General features: G+C 36.3%; 1 protein-coding gene across 1 annotated transcript in view; it reads right to left on the bottom strand.

Moving 5' to 3' along the window:
* The window catches only part of PDE11A (phosphodiesterase 11A), a 336,929-nt gene that overhangs the window by 160,603 nt on the left and 155,087 nt on the right, over nt 1-21,239 (bottom strand). Inside the window, exons 3-5 of the mRNA XM_075284005.1 lie at nt 11,052-11,141; nt 8,958-9,098; nt 3,848-3,912 (exon numbers count right to left, since the gene is read on the bottom strand). Of these exons, the coding sequence (XP_075140106.1) occupies nt 3,848-3,912; nt 8,958-9,098; nt 11,052-11,141 (296 nt within the window). The remainder of the gene's footprint in view (nt 1-3,847; nt 3,913-8,957; nt 9,099-11,051; nt 11,142-21,239) is intronic.

Here is a 21,239-nt window from a genome sequence, read left to right as displayed (position 1 = left end):
AGCCACAGCAAGTGAATCCCCGCCCACCAATGTACTGAGAAAACCAGGAAGTGAAGAGAGCACACAGCATGCAGATTGGTGACCAAGCCGGTTGGGAATACCCCTTTAAGGACATGTGTCACATAATGCTCCAAACCAATAATTTTTCTAGTCCAAGGACCATTGTACTGTATTTTTAATTTGATAATAAAACTCTTTGTCCTAGCAATGTTTGGTCATATATATTATGATGTAGTTTTAATTTACTACTATGGTTTATTTCAGTCATAAAAGGAAAATAAAATATAAGCAAAAAAATCAATAAACAGCCAAAATGTTCTGCCCACGGCTATAACGCTGATGCTGTATTTATGGGGAAATAAGGAGAACAGTAAATAAAAAAGCACTTGCTCTATTGCCGCTCAGGCCTGGCACAACAAGTCCAGGAACCCACACGGGAGACATTTATAAAAACCACATCTGAACGTTTTCACCTATTTCTTGTTTTGTAGTTTTTCAGCGCACAAGATTTATAAATGACCCAATGGAGTTTCAAAACAGCTTCGAGTCTATTACCAACCCACAATGTCAAAAGAACCAAAGTTTTATGATTTTTGCACTTTTTATTGTGTTTATATATCATTTAAGTCATTGTGGATGCCCAAACCAACAAGGTTGTGAAAGACCCAAGACGTATTATGTCTAATTGAAAATTTGCTTCCTGTCTTTAGAAAGTGAATGAAACCAAAGATTAAACATTGAATGAATGTATTATTATAATAGGCGGTTATCCAAAGGAAGTGCCCAAAAAAGATGGGGGAAAGGGTACAGGTGCATGTGCCCCCTAGGGGCTAAGTGCTGGGGGTAGATCCAAAAATTAAACACAGTGAAGGAAATCCTAGCTACAACTCTGCAAGTGCCGGTATAACAGCATGTTCCAAAAACGCCCAATAGACCCCAATGACTTTTAATGGGCGTTATAAGGTTCTAGCATGGTGTCATTTTACTGCTAAAAACAAAGAAGTGGGGGAGGGGTCTGTAATGAAATGGGGAGAGGGTCGTCATTAAAATGGGGGGTGGTCTATATTAAAATAAGGAGAGTGGAGGTCCATAATGAAATAACAAAAAAAAAAAAAAAACTTAAAGGACTAAAATATATAAATATATTTCCTTGTTGGATTGTATTTCTTCTATTGGATGCTGGTTTGGTCAGGGCTTTGGTATTGGGGTGAGGAAATAGATGGCCCACCTAAACTCTTGCTCCAGGGTCCATGAGCTTTTATCTGCACCCTAAATGTGTGCAGATCGGAGTTGGTCTATCTATCTATCTATCTATCTATCTATCTATCTATCTATCTATCTATCTATCTATCTATCTATCTATCTATCATCTCTCGACCTATCATCTATCTATCTATCTATCTACCTATCATCTATCTATCTATCTATCTATCTATCTATCTATCTATCTATCCACCTACCTATCATCTATCTATCTATCTATCTATCTATCTATCTATCCACCTACCTATCATCTATCTATCTATCTATCTATCTATCTATCTATCTATCTTGTGGTTCTATCTTTTTGCACAGTAATGGATGCTCCTTTAAGTTGCTGCAAGCCAATGTTTATGTAACTAAAAGCACTGGGAATTTTATCCGATTTCACATATACCCATTTCTTTTAGCGTCCTGGGTACAACACATTCTGGAAGTACTTAGCAGTCTGACAGAACAAAAACATATAAATATTTTATAAGCTCTTTACAGTTTTGTAATGGAAATCAATGAGCGCTCACATTTTGTGTAACATCATGAAAAACCAAGCAGAGAAGCGCTCTTCAGAAACAGAGAGCTTACAATGTGTTTACACTGAGGGCGACAGACTGGTAATGAAATTCATTGCTCTGAAAGATGTGTACATTGCTATTAGCCCGGGCAGATTAGTGGTGAATACATCTTGGTTTAGCCTCATACATGTGGTCAGTTAACCATAACAGTACGGGAAAAATGACATTATTGTACACATAGGGACCTAGAGCAAAATTCCACCGTAATTTCACAATATAATAAACATAGGAAATTATAACCAGCTTATTGTAGCTCCCTTTTTCCCCTTTGGGTGCCTGCCGTTTTGTGCCTCACTAGCCACATTGTATAAATGGTGGGGAGCTGGACAGACATGGAGGTCTTGACCCAATATACTCATTACTTTTCTGGTAAGAATATACAAATCTGACTTCCATGATGTAATTAGGAAGCCAGTGCCTCAAGTATGCACACCAATAGAGGGCGCTGACTGAGAATGTGCAAGTCTGTCTTCCATGATGTAACTAGGAAGACAGAGTCTATTGGATGTCTTGACTGAGACTAAAGCATTCAATTCTTAGATTCCATGCTGTATAGTGAATAGGATTGCTTTTAAAATCCGATCTCCGATTAATAAAAAAAATCCCACTGACTTGCATTGGGATCGGAATTGGGATTGAGATCGGGTTCAAATGAAAAATGATCGGAAATCGGATTTTAAAATCGATCCTGAAAAGTCAAGATTGGCTCAACCCTACTCATTTCTGTGCAGCGTACAGGCAGGGAAAGCTATGTGTAAACATGCAGAGGCTATGAAGAGAAACCTGTTCCCCCTCCACTCCCATCTTGAACCTTCTGGTTTCTAAAGAAGGAATTTCCCTAGCATGAGAGCGTGAACAGCAGAAAACATCAACATAAAGTGCATTACATTTTGGTCTAGAATAATATGTTATATTAAATGAGAGTAAATTCTCGAAAAAATTAGTGACCATTTAATAAGTGGACAAGGAAACATGTTATGTTGCAAAGTTTCTTATATATACATGCACTATTCATTTATGAAGACCAGTTTTGTACTTGGAGGTATGCTTTAACACACTGTATACAGTAAGATGGATTTCTAGATTTAAAGGCACCAGAATTTTAACGTATATATGCATTTTATTAAATGATTCCCACTTGATTTGACCAAGGGCTGTAACATGACAAAAAATTGATGATTTAGTGGAAAGAGATGTTGCTTAAGATGTGCCAAATGTTGCCACCATTTTAGAGCAAAAACATGTGTCAAATAAGCCAACCAAAAAGTGGCATAAAGTCACACAACACTGGGGCAAATATACATGTGATGCAAGACCTGGGCCAGTTTTTGGCACAAATTTAGCCTGAATTCTGCCCTACTTAGCTTAGTAATTCTCCCCTAAGTTTTGAACCGTATTATATTATCAGCCATTGTGATCTATCTGGTACATTAAGTCTAGTTTAAATGGGCTATCTGAGATTTTCTGAATCTTTACAAAATAACAAAAAACATTGTTTAACCTTTGAATTTCCTGCAGTTCAGGTTCCACCATTTTCATTTCCCCCTGGAAGGAATGACTTTTCATTAGGGTTGAGCGATCGGGATCGGAAAAGATCGGATTCCGATCGGCGATCGAGTAAATTTCACGATCGAGATCGGAATTCCGACCCGATCTTTTCCAGTGGGATCGAGATTGGAGGTTATCTCAAGATCGGCTCAACCCTAAAAGTGACTTTTCCCATAGAAAAGCAATGACTAGGGTTGAAGATCGGGATCGGAAAAGATCGGACTCCGATCGGCGATCGAGCAAATTTCACGATCGAGATCGGGATCGAGATCGGCTGGAAAATGATCGGAAATTGGATTTTAAAATCGATCTTGAAATCTCAAGAACGGCTCAATCCTACTTCTCATTCATCATTCTTGTGATCGTTGCAACCAATCACGAGCCTCACAGCTCTTTAAATCTGCCCCATTTTTTACAGAGAACACTATGTTACAATACATTTGTTACATGGAACCAATGGGGCTTACCTGCTCTCTGCATCAGCACTACATTTAGGAGATAGCAGCTCAAATGATTTGGTAAATTTCACCACCTGCAGTAGAACAAATCAGAGTTAAAATTATTATATTATTTGAATAAATTTAAATAAATATAAATAAATTTGAATAAAGAAAACGATCCTACATAAGTTACATCACTAGTGTATTGTTGAACAGCTTGCTCTCTTGGGTAAGACTCTCAATAAGTAGAATTGTATGTGCTCCTTGAGATACTGTATAGGATATGTCCTAATAATCTCAAAAATTCAGGTCCCAGGGTCTCGATTTTTCGAGAACAGGATCTATTGTAACAACCTCTAAGGTACTTCCAAGAATAGGCTAGCCTTGGTGCCCTTGAAGCGAAAAGAGAGACATATGTATGTATGGGGCATAGAGATGGGGCCGGCGATACGGACACCTGTTCTCGAGATTAATGTGGGTCCCAGAGTTGAATATTCCAGAAATTCTTTAATCGTGACCACAAAGATACGTGACTGGGGCAGTGGAGCACATGTATGACCATCCATAGCTACATTCACTTTTAGTGGACTAACATATATTACCATGTACAGCAGTCTTTTAATTCTATAGAAGTGATTGAAGGATTGGTCATGCCTTGTTCCATTAACGTTGGGCTTGTTGGGATCTCCACTCTCATAAATGCTGGGAGTCCCAGTAATTGGACACCTATCTCCTATCCTGTGGCTGTAGTATGATTGTAGTTAAAGGCAGAACCTTTTTACAAATAAATTCTATGTAGGATCAGGCGACCCAGTTACCAGGGTATCCCCCTTGGGTGATGGAGTCACAATAACCCCCTGTCTATGTCACCTTTAAATAACAATTGTAAAACATCTGCCATCTACGTGGAGCTGACTCAGGTCCTAGGTTTGATGTATTTATCAGGCTGGTACTCCATGGACCATACACTGCTGTTGTGTGAGCTCTGCCAATGCCACGGCCTTAAGGACATTGGTAATTTATGCAAATTTATTGAAACAAGTTAATGACCAATATTCATGGAACATGTAAATACTCTCAACATTTTTTTGTATATGAATTCTATTCCAGTTTCACTGGCACAATTAGAGGGGTTGTCTGAGTTTATTTTTTTTAGGCTATAAATCCCTGATCTGTAGGGGTTCCATAACAGATCAGCGGTATGGAGCCGCTTCTGGCCTGTACACAATATAGGGCCGGAAGCAGAAAGGTCCGTCCATTCAGCTCCCACTGATTAGACAAAGGACAGAACTTTCTGCTTCTGGCCCCGTATTGTGTACTGGACTGGTGTCGGAAGTGGCTCCGTACAGATGATCAGTCCAATCCGGGTTTCAATCCCTTACTGGTTCTCTGGATGGGCCATAAAAAATAAGCCCAGACAACTCCTTTAAAATAAATACTCTGCTCCCAATCTTTAAGGAGGACTGATTTCCACTTACGACATGAGTTTCCATCAATACTTGTATTCCTCATATAATAATAATTCTTGAGGATCTTTTTCATACAGCTCTGCATTGCACTGTTCCTTTGTTATTCCTCCTAGAAATTTCGTAATAAATTGTCAAATGAATGCTACCAGCTTGAGGTGTAACCCTACTAGGGCTACGATGTTGATGGGCCAAACCACCTACTCTGACTCCTATTTCTCCACCGTCCGACTCCTGCTCTGACTCCGACTCCTTCACAAATGGCTCAAAGCCGTGTTCAGTCATAAGCACTCGGTTTCCGTGTTCCGCCCGAGAAACTGGACAGGAGACGGAATCCGGCAGTCAGTTTTCAAATTCATTCAGATGATGATGATTATTATTATTATTATTAATAATAATTTATATAGCACCATTAATTCCATGGTGCTTTACATTTGGGGGTTACATACAGTACACAAAATATACAGGCAGATATAAACTAACAGTGACTGATTGGCACAGTGGGGTAGAGGGCCCTGCCCACGAGGGCTTACAATCTATGAGGGAAGGGGGTAGAGACAGAAGGAGAGGGGGAGACTGTACAGATGGTGGTGTGGTGATAATGTTATTGGGGGGTGTAGGCCTTCCTGAATAGGTGAGTCTTCAGGGCCTTCTTGAAGCCTGTGATTGTGGGGGTCAGTCTTATGTGTCTTGGTAAAGAGTTCCAGAGTATGGGGGATGCACGGGAGAAATCTTGGAGACGGTTGTGTGAGGAGCGGATGAGAGCAGAGCGGAGTAGGAGGTCATTGGAGGATCTGAGGTTACGTGTGGGCAGGTAGCGGGAGATTAGGTTGGAGATATATGGAGGGGACAGGTTGTGGATGGCTTTGTATGTTAATGTTAGTAGCTTGAACTCAATTCGCTGGGTTATGGGTAGCCAGTGGAGGGACTGGCAGAGGGGAGCAGCTGATGAAGATCGGGGGGAGAGGTGAATTAAGCCAGCAGCGCAGTTTAAGGTGGGCTGGAGGGGGGCAAGGGTGTTTGCTGGGAGTCCATGGAGAATGGAGTTGCAGTAATCTAGGTGGGAGATTATGAGGGCCTGGATAAGCGTCTTAGTAGTTTCAGGGGTGAGGAAGGAGCGGATTCAGTGGATGTTCTTGAATTGGAGGCGGCAGGAAGTGTTGAGGGTTTGAACGTGTGACAGTTGAATGGGTTTGCAAAGTGACCGCCCGTGAGCGTCTTCTTCCTCTCCATGGAGAAACCGTTTTTTTTAACCGGACACAAAGTTGGACATGCAGGACTTTGTGTCTGGTTAAAAAAAAACTGTTTCACCGTGGAGAGGCAGAAGGCGCTCACAGGCGGACACTGACTACCGTATTTCCGTCTCCTGTCCAGTTTCTCGGGCAGAAGATGGAAACCCACAAAGCGGAGACCGGGTGCAGGTGTGAACCCGCTCTAACTCATTAAGTTCCTATGAAAGTAAATATTCAACAAACTATGTATCTAATTAACTCTTAAATATTAATAATTGTATAACATTATTAAAAATAATTAATCATTGTAGTTAAAAGCTAGAGTTGTTAACTTATTACCAAAATTGGTCTTGACTCTGACTCCAATTACCAAGTCCTGGTCCTTACACAGTCTGATATGGACCAATGGGGGCTGACCATTTTAGACACACCCCTTTGACCAAGGTAATGGTAACACCCAGTTGTCAGGTTTTTTTCAAGACGTCAAGCGCAATAACAAAGGAACGAGAACACAAGACTTTGAAGGAAAGATGTTGTAGAATTGGTAATTTCAAAGTAAATACCAGAACTTACTAAAAGAGAGATGTCAGGAGTGGGAACAGATCTCCTTAAAGTAATAAGTCACGACATGAGTGGTTTAATAATGCGAAGCCTCCTAAGAATCTCTACAATTAACTAACTCCTGTAATCAAAAATCCTCTTATTATTTATTAATAAATGCCATTGTGTAATGCACCGATACCCAGGCATATTAGAATCACGCCAAATTTCTTGTTTAATAAAATATAGAGCAAAAATGTCACAAACTCCATTTAATTAGTTAGCGCTCTCATGCTTGTATGGTTTTTCTACGACTTTATCATATACTGTGCTATATTAAATAAATTAACATAATATCAAACATAAAATAAAAAATAAATAATTATAAAAATAATAAAAAGAAGTGACAAAAGTTCTACACAATCACGTACAAGTGTTGTAGCGGCATTATAAGATAAAATGTACACAAAAATCTTGTTTTATATTCTGTGAATAGACTCTTAAATATTAAAGCAATGGAATTCAATAGAGAACTATGAATATTTCATGTAACTATCTTCTAATTTCTTATCATTATGGGTCATATATAAATATACTATATATAGCAGATCTGTGTGCTGAGAGCCGTTACAGAATTTCTCAATGGCTTGCCCAGTATAGCATACATACAACCTCCAAGAATTGCCATATAGGCTTCATTGGGTATTGTATGTAAAAGCAATACTTTTAGAGGAAGATACCATTGGTATTTGGGGGAAGCCTCCCACTTTTTTGCTCAGAAAGTGAAAACTAAGATTCTTCTGACCCATGAATGGAAGCCCATTTATGGTTCTGTACAAAGCAGAGATGGACTATGGAAAACGACCGCCATTGCTTCCCACTGAAAACAATGAGAGGCAAAATCTGCCTCAAAACCAGCTCTGAATTCCCCCATGTGAACCCAATGTATATCTTTTTTATCATGTGTGATGAAATATCTGTATATCGTGTTATAAGTTATGCGTCTGTTTGAGAATTTCCGTATAGTTATGGGTTTCTTCATGAACGGGTGTAGTTATCGTTTTTTTAAAGGCTGAGGCCCCACGTTGCAGAAATGTTGTTGCAGATTTTGTTGCAGTTTTTTGAGCCAAAGCCAAGAATGTCTACAACAGGATATGGGAGATATATAGGAAGCTCTTATATGTCTACTTTTTGCTCACTCCTGGCTTTGGCTCAAAAAAGGCAACAGAATCTTCAACCAAAAAAGCAGCGCTTCCGCAACGTGGGGCCTTGTCTTAATGGTGAGTTTCTAGGTCCATATCCTTTGTATTATTGTTTTGTATCTATTCATTATTTGAACAATATTTTTTTTTACTGACTGCAAGACCATAAAATGCATGGTAAGAATTTAAGATTTTGTCACTTGTCTTGAAAAAACTGCGCTAGACATTGCATGCCTTCTGGCGCAACTCCTTGCATTGGCACTTATATTATTTTATTTTATTTTTTTTAAAATAATCTTGTTCTTTCCTGTGTATTATACACGGCACTGCTAATGTATTTTATTCTGCATCCATTACTATAAGTGTGTAACGTAGACAAACGTAGAGTGCCCAGTGCCGCGGTAACACGCCTAACGCTGTCTCCTAATATACAATACAAGGGTCTATACAACTTGGCATTTCCAGTTTATTTTACTAAGAGTTGGAAGGGATCCCTGGCTGTTGGGATTATCCCAAGTCACTGGAGCCAGATTAAACAGATTTCTCTACAGATCCAGTGATTGGAAGGAAATGGAAAGCAATGGCGTCCTATGTAATAAAGGTAAAAGGAAGACAATGGCATGCATTGTACAATACGTCTGTGTCATCTATTTGATGCATTAATTATGAATGATATTGAGCTTGGAAGACAACTCACTGGTGACTCGATGTCCTCTAGAAGCAGCACAGAGCAGCGTTCACACTTCAGCAACGTCTGAGCCCGATGCATAATTTTCTTGACAACTTTCTCCAGGTCTGTTTGTTCCTCAAACAGGTCATTCACCACCTCCAGCAAAGCCTGCATGACATGATGAAATGTCTCACTGAAGCTGATGGAACAATATTAAAGTCTTAATGTAAATGAATTACACATTATACTATTTGTTCTATTTTGGGGGACGTGGATGTCACCATGAATTAGCATTGCCTATTATATCCTATTGTCTGTTTTCACATGCAAATCTTGAGCCTTGAGCTGCGGACCCCGCAGGCAGAATCCACAGCAACATCGAGCAGGACCCTTCTTTTTTCCACGTCTCTGCCTTGGATTCGGGAGGAATCTTCTCCAAATTTGGGGATCGATTCCACCCCCGAATCCGGAGCAGATTCCACTCAAATCCGAGAGAACTGAGCCTTAAAGGGAAGGTGTGACCAGAAAATTACATATTTTTTGAACCAAGCTTTAAAGTTAAACATGCTTTTAAGAATTTTTGTTATCTATAGTTTAAAAACTTACTAAATCCTGCAATTCTGGCCACTAAGCCTAATACTAGACTGACACTTGCCAATGCTGTCGGGGTTTTCTTTACAGCAGTCTCCTCATTTACATCACAGACAAGACAAACAAATAACACCTCTATACTATCAATAAATAATAATCCCTTTAAATTCACACTGTATCAGATGCAGTGAAAGCCAAGAGTCCTCTCAATGATGTGGAGTCCTCATATTGATGAGTATTGGGATCCCCCTGTCCTTTTGCAGCTGACTGGCAGCTTTTTTACTGTGGAGAAAGCTGTCCAGCAGTCTATCACTGGGGGTCTACCACTGAGGGTGGGGTGAGCGGACTGTTCCTGAATATAAGGAATATGGGGATCCCTGGTTAACACAGTGCTGACAGATTCCCTCTAATCTTTAAAGGGGCTCTATCAACAAAATTATGCCGTATGAGCTCCACATATGCATGAATAGCCTTTAAAAAGGCTATTCAGGCACCGCTAATCTTGTTTTAAACCCCCCCTCCGTTTTAAAATAAAACCATAAAAACATATATGTAAATTATACTTATTGTGCACGCTGGGCGGTGATGTACGGTCTGACGTCATCTTCTGGTATGCCTTCCTTTTCTTTCTTCTTCTTTTGGCGATGCCCTCCGGTCCTGGCTCTTCCCAGCCTTGATCTTCCTCTTCTTCCGGCGGGGAACTAAAAAAATGGTGCTGGAGTGTGTGCAGTAGCGCTCCGGAGGGAGCGATACTGCACACGCGCTGGATTTGACCAATCACGCCGGAAGAAGAGTATGATGAAGCCGGGGAAGAGCCAGGACCGGAGGGCGTTGCCGAAAGAAGAAGAAAGAAGAGGAAGGCGTACCAGAAGATGACGTCAGACTGTGCATCACCGCCCAGTGTGCACACTAAGTATAATTTACATATATGCTTTTCACGCATAAGTGGGGCTCATACAGAATAATTTTTCTGATAGAGCCCCTTTAATGTGCAATGTGATGAAAATCAAGCGTTGAACTGTTCAACCTGGAATCAATTTCTTGAAGGGTTGATAAACCAAGAAGTTTGGTGATGTTGGCTTCCAGTCCGAACACAGTACTTATTGTAGGTGTCAGCTTTACACTGGTGGCAGTCCTGGTTGTCAGATCCCTAACAATGTTATCTTGTATGCTTCAAATCACCAGAATACCCCTTTAAATCTGTTCATTCTAGGCTTAGAAGTCCAGTGGGTGCCTTACTTTGTAATTGACTGCCATTTATGTATGCACAATCATACAGAGAAGGCTGTCAATCACAAAGTAGGACCGCCCACTGGACTCCTAAGTCCAAAAAGAACAGATTTAAATGAATAAATAACAAGCTATACTGAAACCTTTACAATAAAGCTATATACCAATCTGTTCAGCTCCTCCTATTCTATAACATGCTGTTTGCAGATTGCACTTCATTTTTTGTGGTTGGTTCACTTCAAAGTGCTTATGTGTGTTAGAGCTATCAAAGATCCACCACAATATTATCTAGATACTCACCCGGCTTCTGTCATACTCTTTTCTTGAGGCAGCAAAAAGTTGGGCATTGGATATGGCAATGCCACAGAATGGAAGGTACATCTGCATAACCTATCAAAGAGAAACAAGAGAACATTTTATGTCTATACAATACATATATGCCATATCACTAAACTATTTATATATTGCAAATTGTTTTTATTCTGCTCACATTGTCTGTACCAGTCTCTGCATTACTATATAGCAGACCATGGAGATATGAGAACTAATCATTACCAGGGCTGCAGAAGTACATACTCAACTACCAATTCTATTCTGGCAATAACAATGTCCCAATATAGACATGTGACCAATGCAAGCAACCAAGAACTGATGTTGCTCAGAACAGGTTTATACAGTCCAGAGCATTAAGGGATGACCTGAAGGATCCATAGGTGTACATATTAACTCTCAGAGAGAGTTGCTAAGAGAGAGACCAGGTCCGCCCCATGGTCTGGATCAGGAACAGCAGAATGAGCAAATACGCAGCAGCCTGGAGAGTCAGGAGCCACACGGTGTGAACTAAAGGTAGTTTTGCAACTGATATGGTACACCAGCAATGGCAGAACACTGGCATTACAGCACTCTTGGTTCTGATATTGTATCTATGTAGTACGCTTGACTGTTCTGTCATATCTATGCAGTGTGCTGGGCTCTGGCACAGTTATCTATGCAGTAAGCTTGATTCTGTTATTGCTTCTATGTAGTAAGCTTGGTTCTGTTATTGCTTCTATGTAGTAAGCTTGGTTCTATGTTTTTATCGATGTAGACAGTTGGTTATGACACCATTTCTATTTAGTAAGCTTGGTTCTGTTAAAATATCTGTGCAATAAGTTTAGTTATTGTACTGTAGTGTTATCTATGCAGTAAGCTTGATTCTGGTATTGTATCTACTGTATGTAGAAAGCTTCGTTCTTGTATTGCATCTATGCCGTAAGCTTGATTCTGTTATTGCATCTACATAGTAAGCTTGATTCTGGTATTGTATCTATATAGTAAGTTTGATTCTGGTATTGTATCTATGTAGTAAGCTTGATTCTGGTATTGTATCTATGTAGTAAGCTTGATTCTGTTATTGCATCTAAATAGTAAGCTTGATTCTGGTATTGTATCTATGTAGTAAGCTTGATTCTGGTATTGTATCTATGTAGTAAGCTTGATTCTGGTATTGTATCTATATAGTAAGCTTGATTCTGGTATTGTATCTATATAGTAAGCTTGATTCTGGTATTGTATCTATGTAGTAAGCTTGATTCTGGTATTGTATCTATGTAGTAAGCTTGATTCTGGTATTGTATCTATATAGTAAGCTTGATTCTGGTATTGTATCTATATAGTAAGCTTGATTCTGGTATTGTATCTATATAGTAAGCTTGATTCTGGTATTGTATCTATGTAGTAAGCTTGATTCTGGTATTGTATCTATGTAGTAAGCTTGATTCTGGTATTGTATCTATGCCATAAGCTTGATTCTGGTATTGTATCTATGTAGTAAGCTTGATTCTGGTATTGTATCTACTGTATGTAGAAAGCTTCGTTCTTGTATTGCATCTATGCCGTAAGCTTGATTCTGTTATTGCATCTACATAGTAAGCTTGATTCTGGTATTGTAGCTATGTAGTAAGCTTGATTCTGGTATTGTATCTATGTAGTAAGCTTGATTCTGGTGTTGTATCTATGTAGTAAGCTTGATTCTGGTATTGTATCTATGTAGTAAGCTTGATTCTGGTATTGTATCTATGCCATAAGCTTGATTCTGGTATTGTATCTATATAGTATGCTTGATTCTGGTATTGTATCTATATAGTAAGCTTGATTCTGGTATTGTATCTATGTAGTAAGCTTGATTCTGGTATTGTATCTATATAGTATGCTTGATTCTGGTATTGTATCTATATAGTATGCTTGATTCTGGTATTGTATCTATATAGTAAGCTTGATTCTGGTATTGTATCTATGTAGTAAGCTTGATTCTGGTATTGTATCTATATAGTAAGCTTGATTCTGGTATTGTATCTATATAGTATGCTTGATTCTGGTATTGTATCTATATAGTAAGCTTGATTCTGGTATTGTATCTATATAGTAAGCTTGATTCTGGTATTGTATCTATATAGTAAGCTTGATTCTGGTATTGTATCTATATAGTATGCTTGATTCTGGTATTGTATCTATATAGTAAGCTTGATTCTGGTATTGTATCTATATAGTAAGCTTGATTCTGGTATTGTATCTATATAGTAAGCTTGATTCTGGTATTGTATCTATATAGTAAGCTTGATTCTGGTATTGTATCTATATAGTAAGCTTGATTCTGGTATTGTATCTATGTAGCAAGCTTGATTCTGGTATTGTATCTATGCCATAAGCTTGATTCTGGTATTGTATCTATATAGTATGCTTGATTCTGGTATTGTATCTATATAGTATGCTTGATTCTGGTATTGTATCTATATAGTAAGCTTGATTCTGGTATTGTATCTATGTAGTAAGCTTGATTCTGGTATTGTATCTATGTAGTAAGCTTGATTCTGGTATTGTATCTATATAGTATGCTTGATTCTGGTATTGTATCTATATAGTAAGCTTGATTCTGGTATTGTATCTATATAGTAAGCTTGATTCTGGTATTAAATCTATATAGTAAGCTTGATTCTGGTATTGTATCTATGTAGTAAGCTTGGTTCTGGTATTGTATCTATGTAGTAAGCTTGGTTCTGGTATTGCATCTATATAGTAAGCTTGATTCTGGTATTGTATCTATGTAGTAAGCTTGATTCTGGCATTGCATCTATATAGTATGCTTGATTCTGGTATTGTATCTATATAGTAAGCTTGATTCTGGTATTGTATCTATATAGTAAGCTTGATTCTAGTATTGTAGCTATGTAGTAAGCTTGATTCTGGTATTGTATCTATGTAGTAAGCTTGATTCTGGTATTGTAGTTATGTAGTAAGCTTGGTTCTGGTATTGTATCTATGTAGTAAGCTTGATTCTGGTATTGTATCTACATAGTAAGCTTGATTCTGGTATTATATCTATATAGTAAGCTTGATTCTGGTATTGTATCTATGTAGTAAGCTTGGTTCTGGTATTGTATCTATGTAGTAAGCTTGGTTCTGGTATTGCATCTATATAGTAAGCTTGATTCTGGTATTGTATCTATGTAGTAAGCTTGATTCTGGCATTGCATCTATATAGTATGCTTGATTCTGGTATTGTATCTATATAGTAAGCTTGATTCTGGTATTGTATCTATATAGTAAGCTTGATTCTAGTATTGTAGCTATGTAGTAAGCTTGATTCTGGTATTGTATCTATGTAGTAAGCTTGATTCTGGTATTGTAGTTATGTAGTAAGCTTGGTTCTGGTATTGTATCTATGTAGTAAGCTTGATTCTGGTATTGTATCTACATAGTAAGCTTGATTCTGGTATTGTATCTATATAGTAAGCTTGATTCTAGTATTGTATCTATGTAGTAAGCTTGATTCTGGTATTGTAGCTATGTAGTATGCTTGATTCTGGTATTGTATCTATGCCATAAGCTTGATTCTGGAATTGTATCTATATAGTATGCTTGATTCTGGTATTGTATCTATATAGTATGCTTGATTCTGGTATTGTATCTATATAGTAAGCTTGATTCTGGTATTGTATCTATGCCATAAGCTTGATTCTGGTATTGTAGCTATATAGTATGTTTGATTCTGGTATTGTATCTATGCCATAAGCTTGATTCTGGTATTGTATCTATATAGTAAGCTTGATTCTGGTATTGTATCTATGTAGTAAGCTTGATTCTGGTATTGTATCTATATAGTATGCTTGATTCTGGTATTGTATCTATATAGCAAGCTTGATTCTGGTATTGTATCTATGTAGTAAGCTTGATTCTGGTATTGTATCTATGTAGTAAGCTTGATTCTGGTATTGTATCTATATAGTAAGCTTGATTCTGGTATTGTATCTATGTAGTAAGCTTGATTCTGGTATTGGATCTATATAGTATGCTTAATTCTGGTATTGTATCTATATAGTATGCTTGATTCTGGTATTGTATCTATATAGTAAGCTTGATTCTGGTATTGTATCTATGTAGTAAGCTTGATTCTGGTATTGTATCTATATAGTAAGCTTGATTCTGGTATTGTATCTATATAGTAAGCTTGATTCTGGTATTGTATCTATATAGTATGCTTGATTCTGGTATTGTATCTATATAGTAAGCTTGATTCTGGTATTGTATCTATATAGTAAGCTTGATTCTGGTATTGTATCTATATAGTAAGCTTGATTCTGGTATTGTATCTATATAGTAAGCTTGATTTTGGTATTGTATCTATATAGTAAGCTTGATTCTGGTATTGTATCTATGTAGCAAGCTTGATTCTGGTATTGTATCTATGCCATAAGCTTGATTCTGGTATTGTATCTATATAGTATGCTTGATTCTGGTATTGTATCTATATAGTATGCTTGATTCTGGTATTGTATCTATATAGTAAGCTTGATTCTGGTATTGTATCTATGTAGTAAGCTTGATTCTGGTATTGTATCTATGTAGTAAGCTTGATTCTGGTATTGTATCTATATAGTATGCTTGATTCTGGTATTGTATCTATATAGTAAGCTTGATTCTGGTATTGTATCTATATAGTAAGCTTGATTCTGGTATTAAATCTATATAGTAAGCTTGATTCTGGTATTGTATCTATGTAGTAAGCTTGGTTCTGGTATTGTATCTATGTAGTAAGCTTGGTTCTGGTATTGCATCTATATAGTAAGCTTGATTCTGGTATTGTATCTATGTAGTAAGCTTGATTCTGGCATTGCATCTATATAGTATGCTTGATTCTGGTATTGTATCTATATAGTAAGCTTGATTCTGGTATTGTATCTATATAGTAAGCTTGATTCTAGTATTGTAGCTATGTAGTAAGCTTGATTCTGGTATTGTATCTATGTAGTAAGCTTGATTCTGGTATTGTAGTTATGTAGTAAGCTTGGTTCTGGTATTGTATCTATGTAGTAAGCTTGATTCTGGTATTGTATCTACATAGTAAGCTTGATTCTGGTATTATATCTATATAGTAAGCTTGATTCTGGTATTGTATCTATGTAGTAAGCTTGGTTCTGGTATTGTATCTATGTAGTAAGCTTGGTTCTGGTATTGCATCTATATAGTAAGCTTGATTCTGGTATTGTATCTATGTAGTAAGCTTGATTCTGGCATTGCATCTATATAGTATGCTTGATTCTGGTATTGTATCTATATAGTAAGCTTGATTCTGGTATTGTATCTATATAGTAAGCTTGATTCTAGTATTGTAGCTATGTAGTAAGCTTGATTCTGGTATTGTATCTATGTAGTAAGCTTGATTCTGGTATTGTAGTTATGTAGTAAGCTTGGTTCTGGTATTGTATCTATGTAGTAAGCTTGATTCTGGTATTGTATCTACATAGTAAGCTTGATTCTGGTATTGTATCTATATAGTAAGCTTGATTCTAGTATTGTATCTATGTAGTAAGCTTGATTCTGGTATTGTAGCTATGTAGTATGCTTGATTCTGGTATTGTATCTATGCCATAAGCTTGATTCTGGAATTGTATCTATATAGTATGCTTGATTCTGGTATTGTATCTATATAGTATGCTTGATTCTGGTATTGTATCTATATAGTAAGCTTGATTCTGGTATTGTATCTATGCCATAAGCTTGATTCTGGTATTGTAGCTATATAGTATGTTTGATTCTGGTATTGTATCTATGCCATAAGCTTGATTCTGGTATTGTATCTATGTAGTAAGCTTGAATCTGGTATTGTATCTATATAGTATGCTTGATTCTGGTATTGTATCTATATAGTATGCTTGATTCTGGTATTGTATCTATATAGTATGCTTGATTCTGGTATTGTATCTATATAGTAAGCTTCATTCTGGTATTGTATCAATGCCATAAGCTTGATTCTGGTATTGTATCTATATAGTAAGCTTCATTCTGGTATTGTATCTATATAGTAAGCTTGATTCTGGTATTGTATCTATATAGTATGCTTGATTCTGGTATTGTATCTATATAGTATGCTTGATTCTGGTATTGTATCTATATAGCAAGCTTGATTCTGGTATTGTATCTATGTAGTAAGCTTGATTCTGGTATTGTATCTATGTAGTAAGCTTGATTCTGGTATTGTATCTATATAGTAAGCTTGATTCTGGTATTGTATCTATGTAGTAAGCTTGGTTCTGGTATTGTATCTATGTAGTAAGCTTGATTCTGGTATTGTATCTATGTAGTAAGCTTGATTCTGGTATTGTATCTATGTAGTAAGCTTGATTCTGGTATTGTATCTATGCCATAAGCTTGATTCTGGTATTGTATCTATATAGTAAGCTTGATTCTGGTATTGCATCTATATAGTATGCTTGATTCTGGTATTGTATCTATATAGTAAGCTTGATTCTGGTATTGTATCTATATAGTAAGCTTGATTCTAGTATTGTAGCTATGTAGTAAGCTTGATTCTGGTATTGTATCTATGTAGTAAGCTTGATTCTGGTATTGTAGTTATGTAGTAAGCTTGGTTCTGGTATTGTATCTATGTAGTAAGCTTGATTCTGGTATTGTATCTACATAGTAAGCTTGATTCTGGTATTGTATCTATATAGTAAGCTTGATTCTAGTATTGTATCTATGTAGTAAGCTTGATTCTGGTATTGTAGCTATGTAGTATGCTTGATTCTGGTATTGTATCTATGCCATAAGCTTGATTCTGGAATTGTATCTATATAGTATGCTTGATTCTGGTATTGTATCTATATAGTATGCTTGATTCTGGTATTGTATCTATATAGTAAGCTTGATTCTGGTATTGTATCTATGCCATAAGCTTGATTCTGGTATTGTAGCTATATAGTATGTTTGATTCTGGTATTGTATCTATGCCATAAGCTTGATTCTGGTATTGTATCTATATAGTAAGCTTGATTCTGGTATTGTATCTATGTAGTAAGCTTGATTCTGGTATTGTATCTATATAGTATGCTTGATTCTGGTATTGTATCTATATAGTATGCTTGATTCTGGTATTGTATCTATATAGTATGCTTGATTCTGGTATTGTATCTATATAGTAAGCTTCATTCTGGTATTGTATCTATGCCATAAGCTTGATTCTGGTATTGTATCTATATAGTAAGCTTCATTCTGGTATTGTATCTATATAGTAAGCTTGATTCTGGTATTGTATCTATATAGTATGCTTGATTCTGGTATTGTATCTATATAGTATGCTTGATTCTGGTATTGTATCTATATAGCAAGCTTGATTCTGGTATTGTATCTATGTAGTAAGCTTGATTCTGGTATTGTATCTATGTAGTAAGCTTGATTCTGGTATTGTATCTATATAGTAAGCTTGATTCTGGTATTGTATCTATGTAGTAAGCTTGGTTCTGGTATTGTATCTATGTAGTAAGCTTGATTCTGGTATTGTATCTATGTAGTAAGCTTGATTCTGGTATTGTATCTATGTAGTAAGCTTGATTCTGGTATTGTATCTATGCCATAAGCTTGATTCTGGTATTGTATCTATATAGTAAGCTTGATTCTGGTATTGTATCTATGTAGTAAGCTTGATTCTGGTATTGTATCTATGTAGTAAGATTGATTCTGGTATAGTATCTATGTAGTAAGCTTGATTCTGGTATTGTATCTATGCCACAAGCTTGATTCTGGTATTGTATCTATGTAGTAAGCTTGATTCTGGTATTGTATCTATATAGTATGCTTGATTCTGGTATTGTATCTATATAGTATGCTTGATTCTGGTATTGTATCTATATAGTAAGCTTGATTCTGGTATTGTATCTATATAGTAAGCTTGATTCTGGTATTATATCTATAAAGTAAGCTTGGTTCTGGTATTGTATCTATGTAGTAAGCTTGGTTCTGGTATTGTATCTATGTAGTAAGCTTGGTTCTGGCATTGCATCTATATAGTAAGCTTGATTCTGGTATTGTATCTATGTAGTAAGCTTGATTCTGGCATTGCATCTATATAGTATGATTGATTCTGGTATTGTATCTATATAGTAAGCTTGATTCTGGTATTGTATCTATATAGTATGCTTGATTCTGGTATTGTATCTATATAGTAAGCTTGATTCTGGTATTGTATCTATATAGTATGCTTGATTCTGGTATTGTATCTATGTAGTAAGCTTGATTCTGGTATTGTATCTATATAGTAAGCTTGATTCTAGTATTGTAGCTATGTAGTAAGCTTGATTCTGGTATTGTATCTATGTAGTAAGCTTGATTCTGGTATTGTAGTTATGTAGTAAGCTTGGTTCTGGTATTGTATCTATATAGTATGCTTGATTCTGGTATTGTATCTATATAGTAAGCTTGATTCTAGTATTGTATCTATGCAGTAAGCTTGATTCTGGTATTGTAGCTATGTAGTAAGCTTGATTCTGGTATTGTATCTATGTAGTAAGCTTGATTCTGGTATTGTATCTATGCCATAAGCTTGATTCTGGAATTGTATCTATATAGTATGCTTGATTCTGTTATTGTATCTATGTAGTATGCTTGATTCTGGTATTGTATCTATGTAGTAAGCTTGATTCTGGTATTGTATCTATATAGTAAGCTTGATTCTGGTATTGTATCTATATAGTAAGCTTGATTCTGGTATTGTATCTATATAGTAAGCTTGATTCTGGTATTGTATCTACGCCATAAGCTTGATTCTGGTATTGTATCTATATAGTATGCTTGATTCTGGTATTGTATCTATATAGTATGCTTGATTCTGGTATTGTATCTATGCCTTAAGCTTGATTCTGGTATTGTATCTATATAGTATGCTTGATTCTGGTATTGTATCTATGCCATAAGCTTGATTCTGGTATTGTATCTATGTAGTAAGCTTCATTCTGGTATTGTATCTATATAGTAAGCTTGATTCTGGTATTGTATCTATATAGTAAGCTTGATTCTGGTATTGTATCTATGTAGTAAGCTTGGTTCTGGTATTGTATCTATGTAGTAAGCTTGATTCTGGTATTGTATCTATATAGTAAGCTTGATTCTGGTATTGTATCTATGTAGTAAGCTTGATTCTGGTATTGTATCTATGTAGTAAGCTTGATTCTGGTATTGTATCTATGTAGTAAGCTTGATTCTGGTATTGTATCTATATAGTAAGCTTGATTCTGGTATTGTATCTATGCCATAAGCTTGATTCTGGTATTGTATCTATGTAGTAAGCTTGATTCTGGTATTGTATCTATGTAGTAAGCTTGATTCTGGTATTATATCTATATAGTAAGCTTGATTCTGGTATTGTATCTATGTAGTAAGCTTGGTTCTGGTATTGTATCTATGTAGTAAGCTTGATTCTGGTATTGTATCTATGTAGTAAGCTTGATTCTGGTATTGTATCTATGTAGTAAGCTTGATTCTGGTATTGTATCTATGTAGTAAGCTTGATTCTGGTATTGTATCTATGTAGTAAGCTTGATTCTGGCATTGCATCTATATAGTATGCTTGATTCTGGTATTGTATCTATATAGTATGCTTGATTCTGGTATTGTATCTATATAGTATGCTTGATTCTGGTATTGTATCTATATAGTAAGCTTGATTCTGGCATTGCATCTATATAGTATGCTTGATTCTGGTATTGTATCTATATAGTATGCTTGATTCTGGTATTGTATCTATATAGTAAGCTTGATTCTGGTATTGTATCTATATAGTAAGCTTGATTCTGGTATTGTATCTATGTAGTAATCTTGGTTCTGGTATTGTATCTATGTAGTAAGCTTGATTCTGGTATTGTATCTATGTAGTAAGCTTGATTCTGGTATTATATCTATATAGTAAGCTTGATTCTGGTATTGTATCTATGTAGTAAGCTTGGTTCTGGTATTGTATCTATGTAGTAAGCTTGATTCTGGTATTGTATCTATGTAGTAAGCTTGATTCTGGTATTGTATCTATGTAGTAAGCTTGATTCTGGTATTGTATCTATGCCACAAGCTTGATTCTGGCATTGCATCTATATAGTATGCTTGATTCTGGTATTGTATCTATATAGTATGCTTGATTCTGGTATTGTATCTATATAGTAAGCTTGATTCTGGTATTGTATC

This window comes from Leptodactylus fuscus, chromosome 8 (genome assembly GCF_031893055.1).
Source record: "Leptodactylus fuscus isolate aLepFus1 chromosome 8, aLepFus1.hap2, whole genome shotgun sequence".
In the NCBI taxonomy this organism is placed as follows: domain Eukaryota; kingdom Metazoa; phylum Chordata; class Amphibia; order Anura; family Leptodactylidae; genus Leptodactylus; species Leptodactylus fuscus.
Note: the sequence above shows the minus strand (reverse complement) of the source record. Positions and strands in the feature narration are given on the sequence as shown.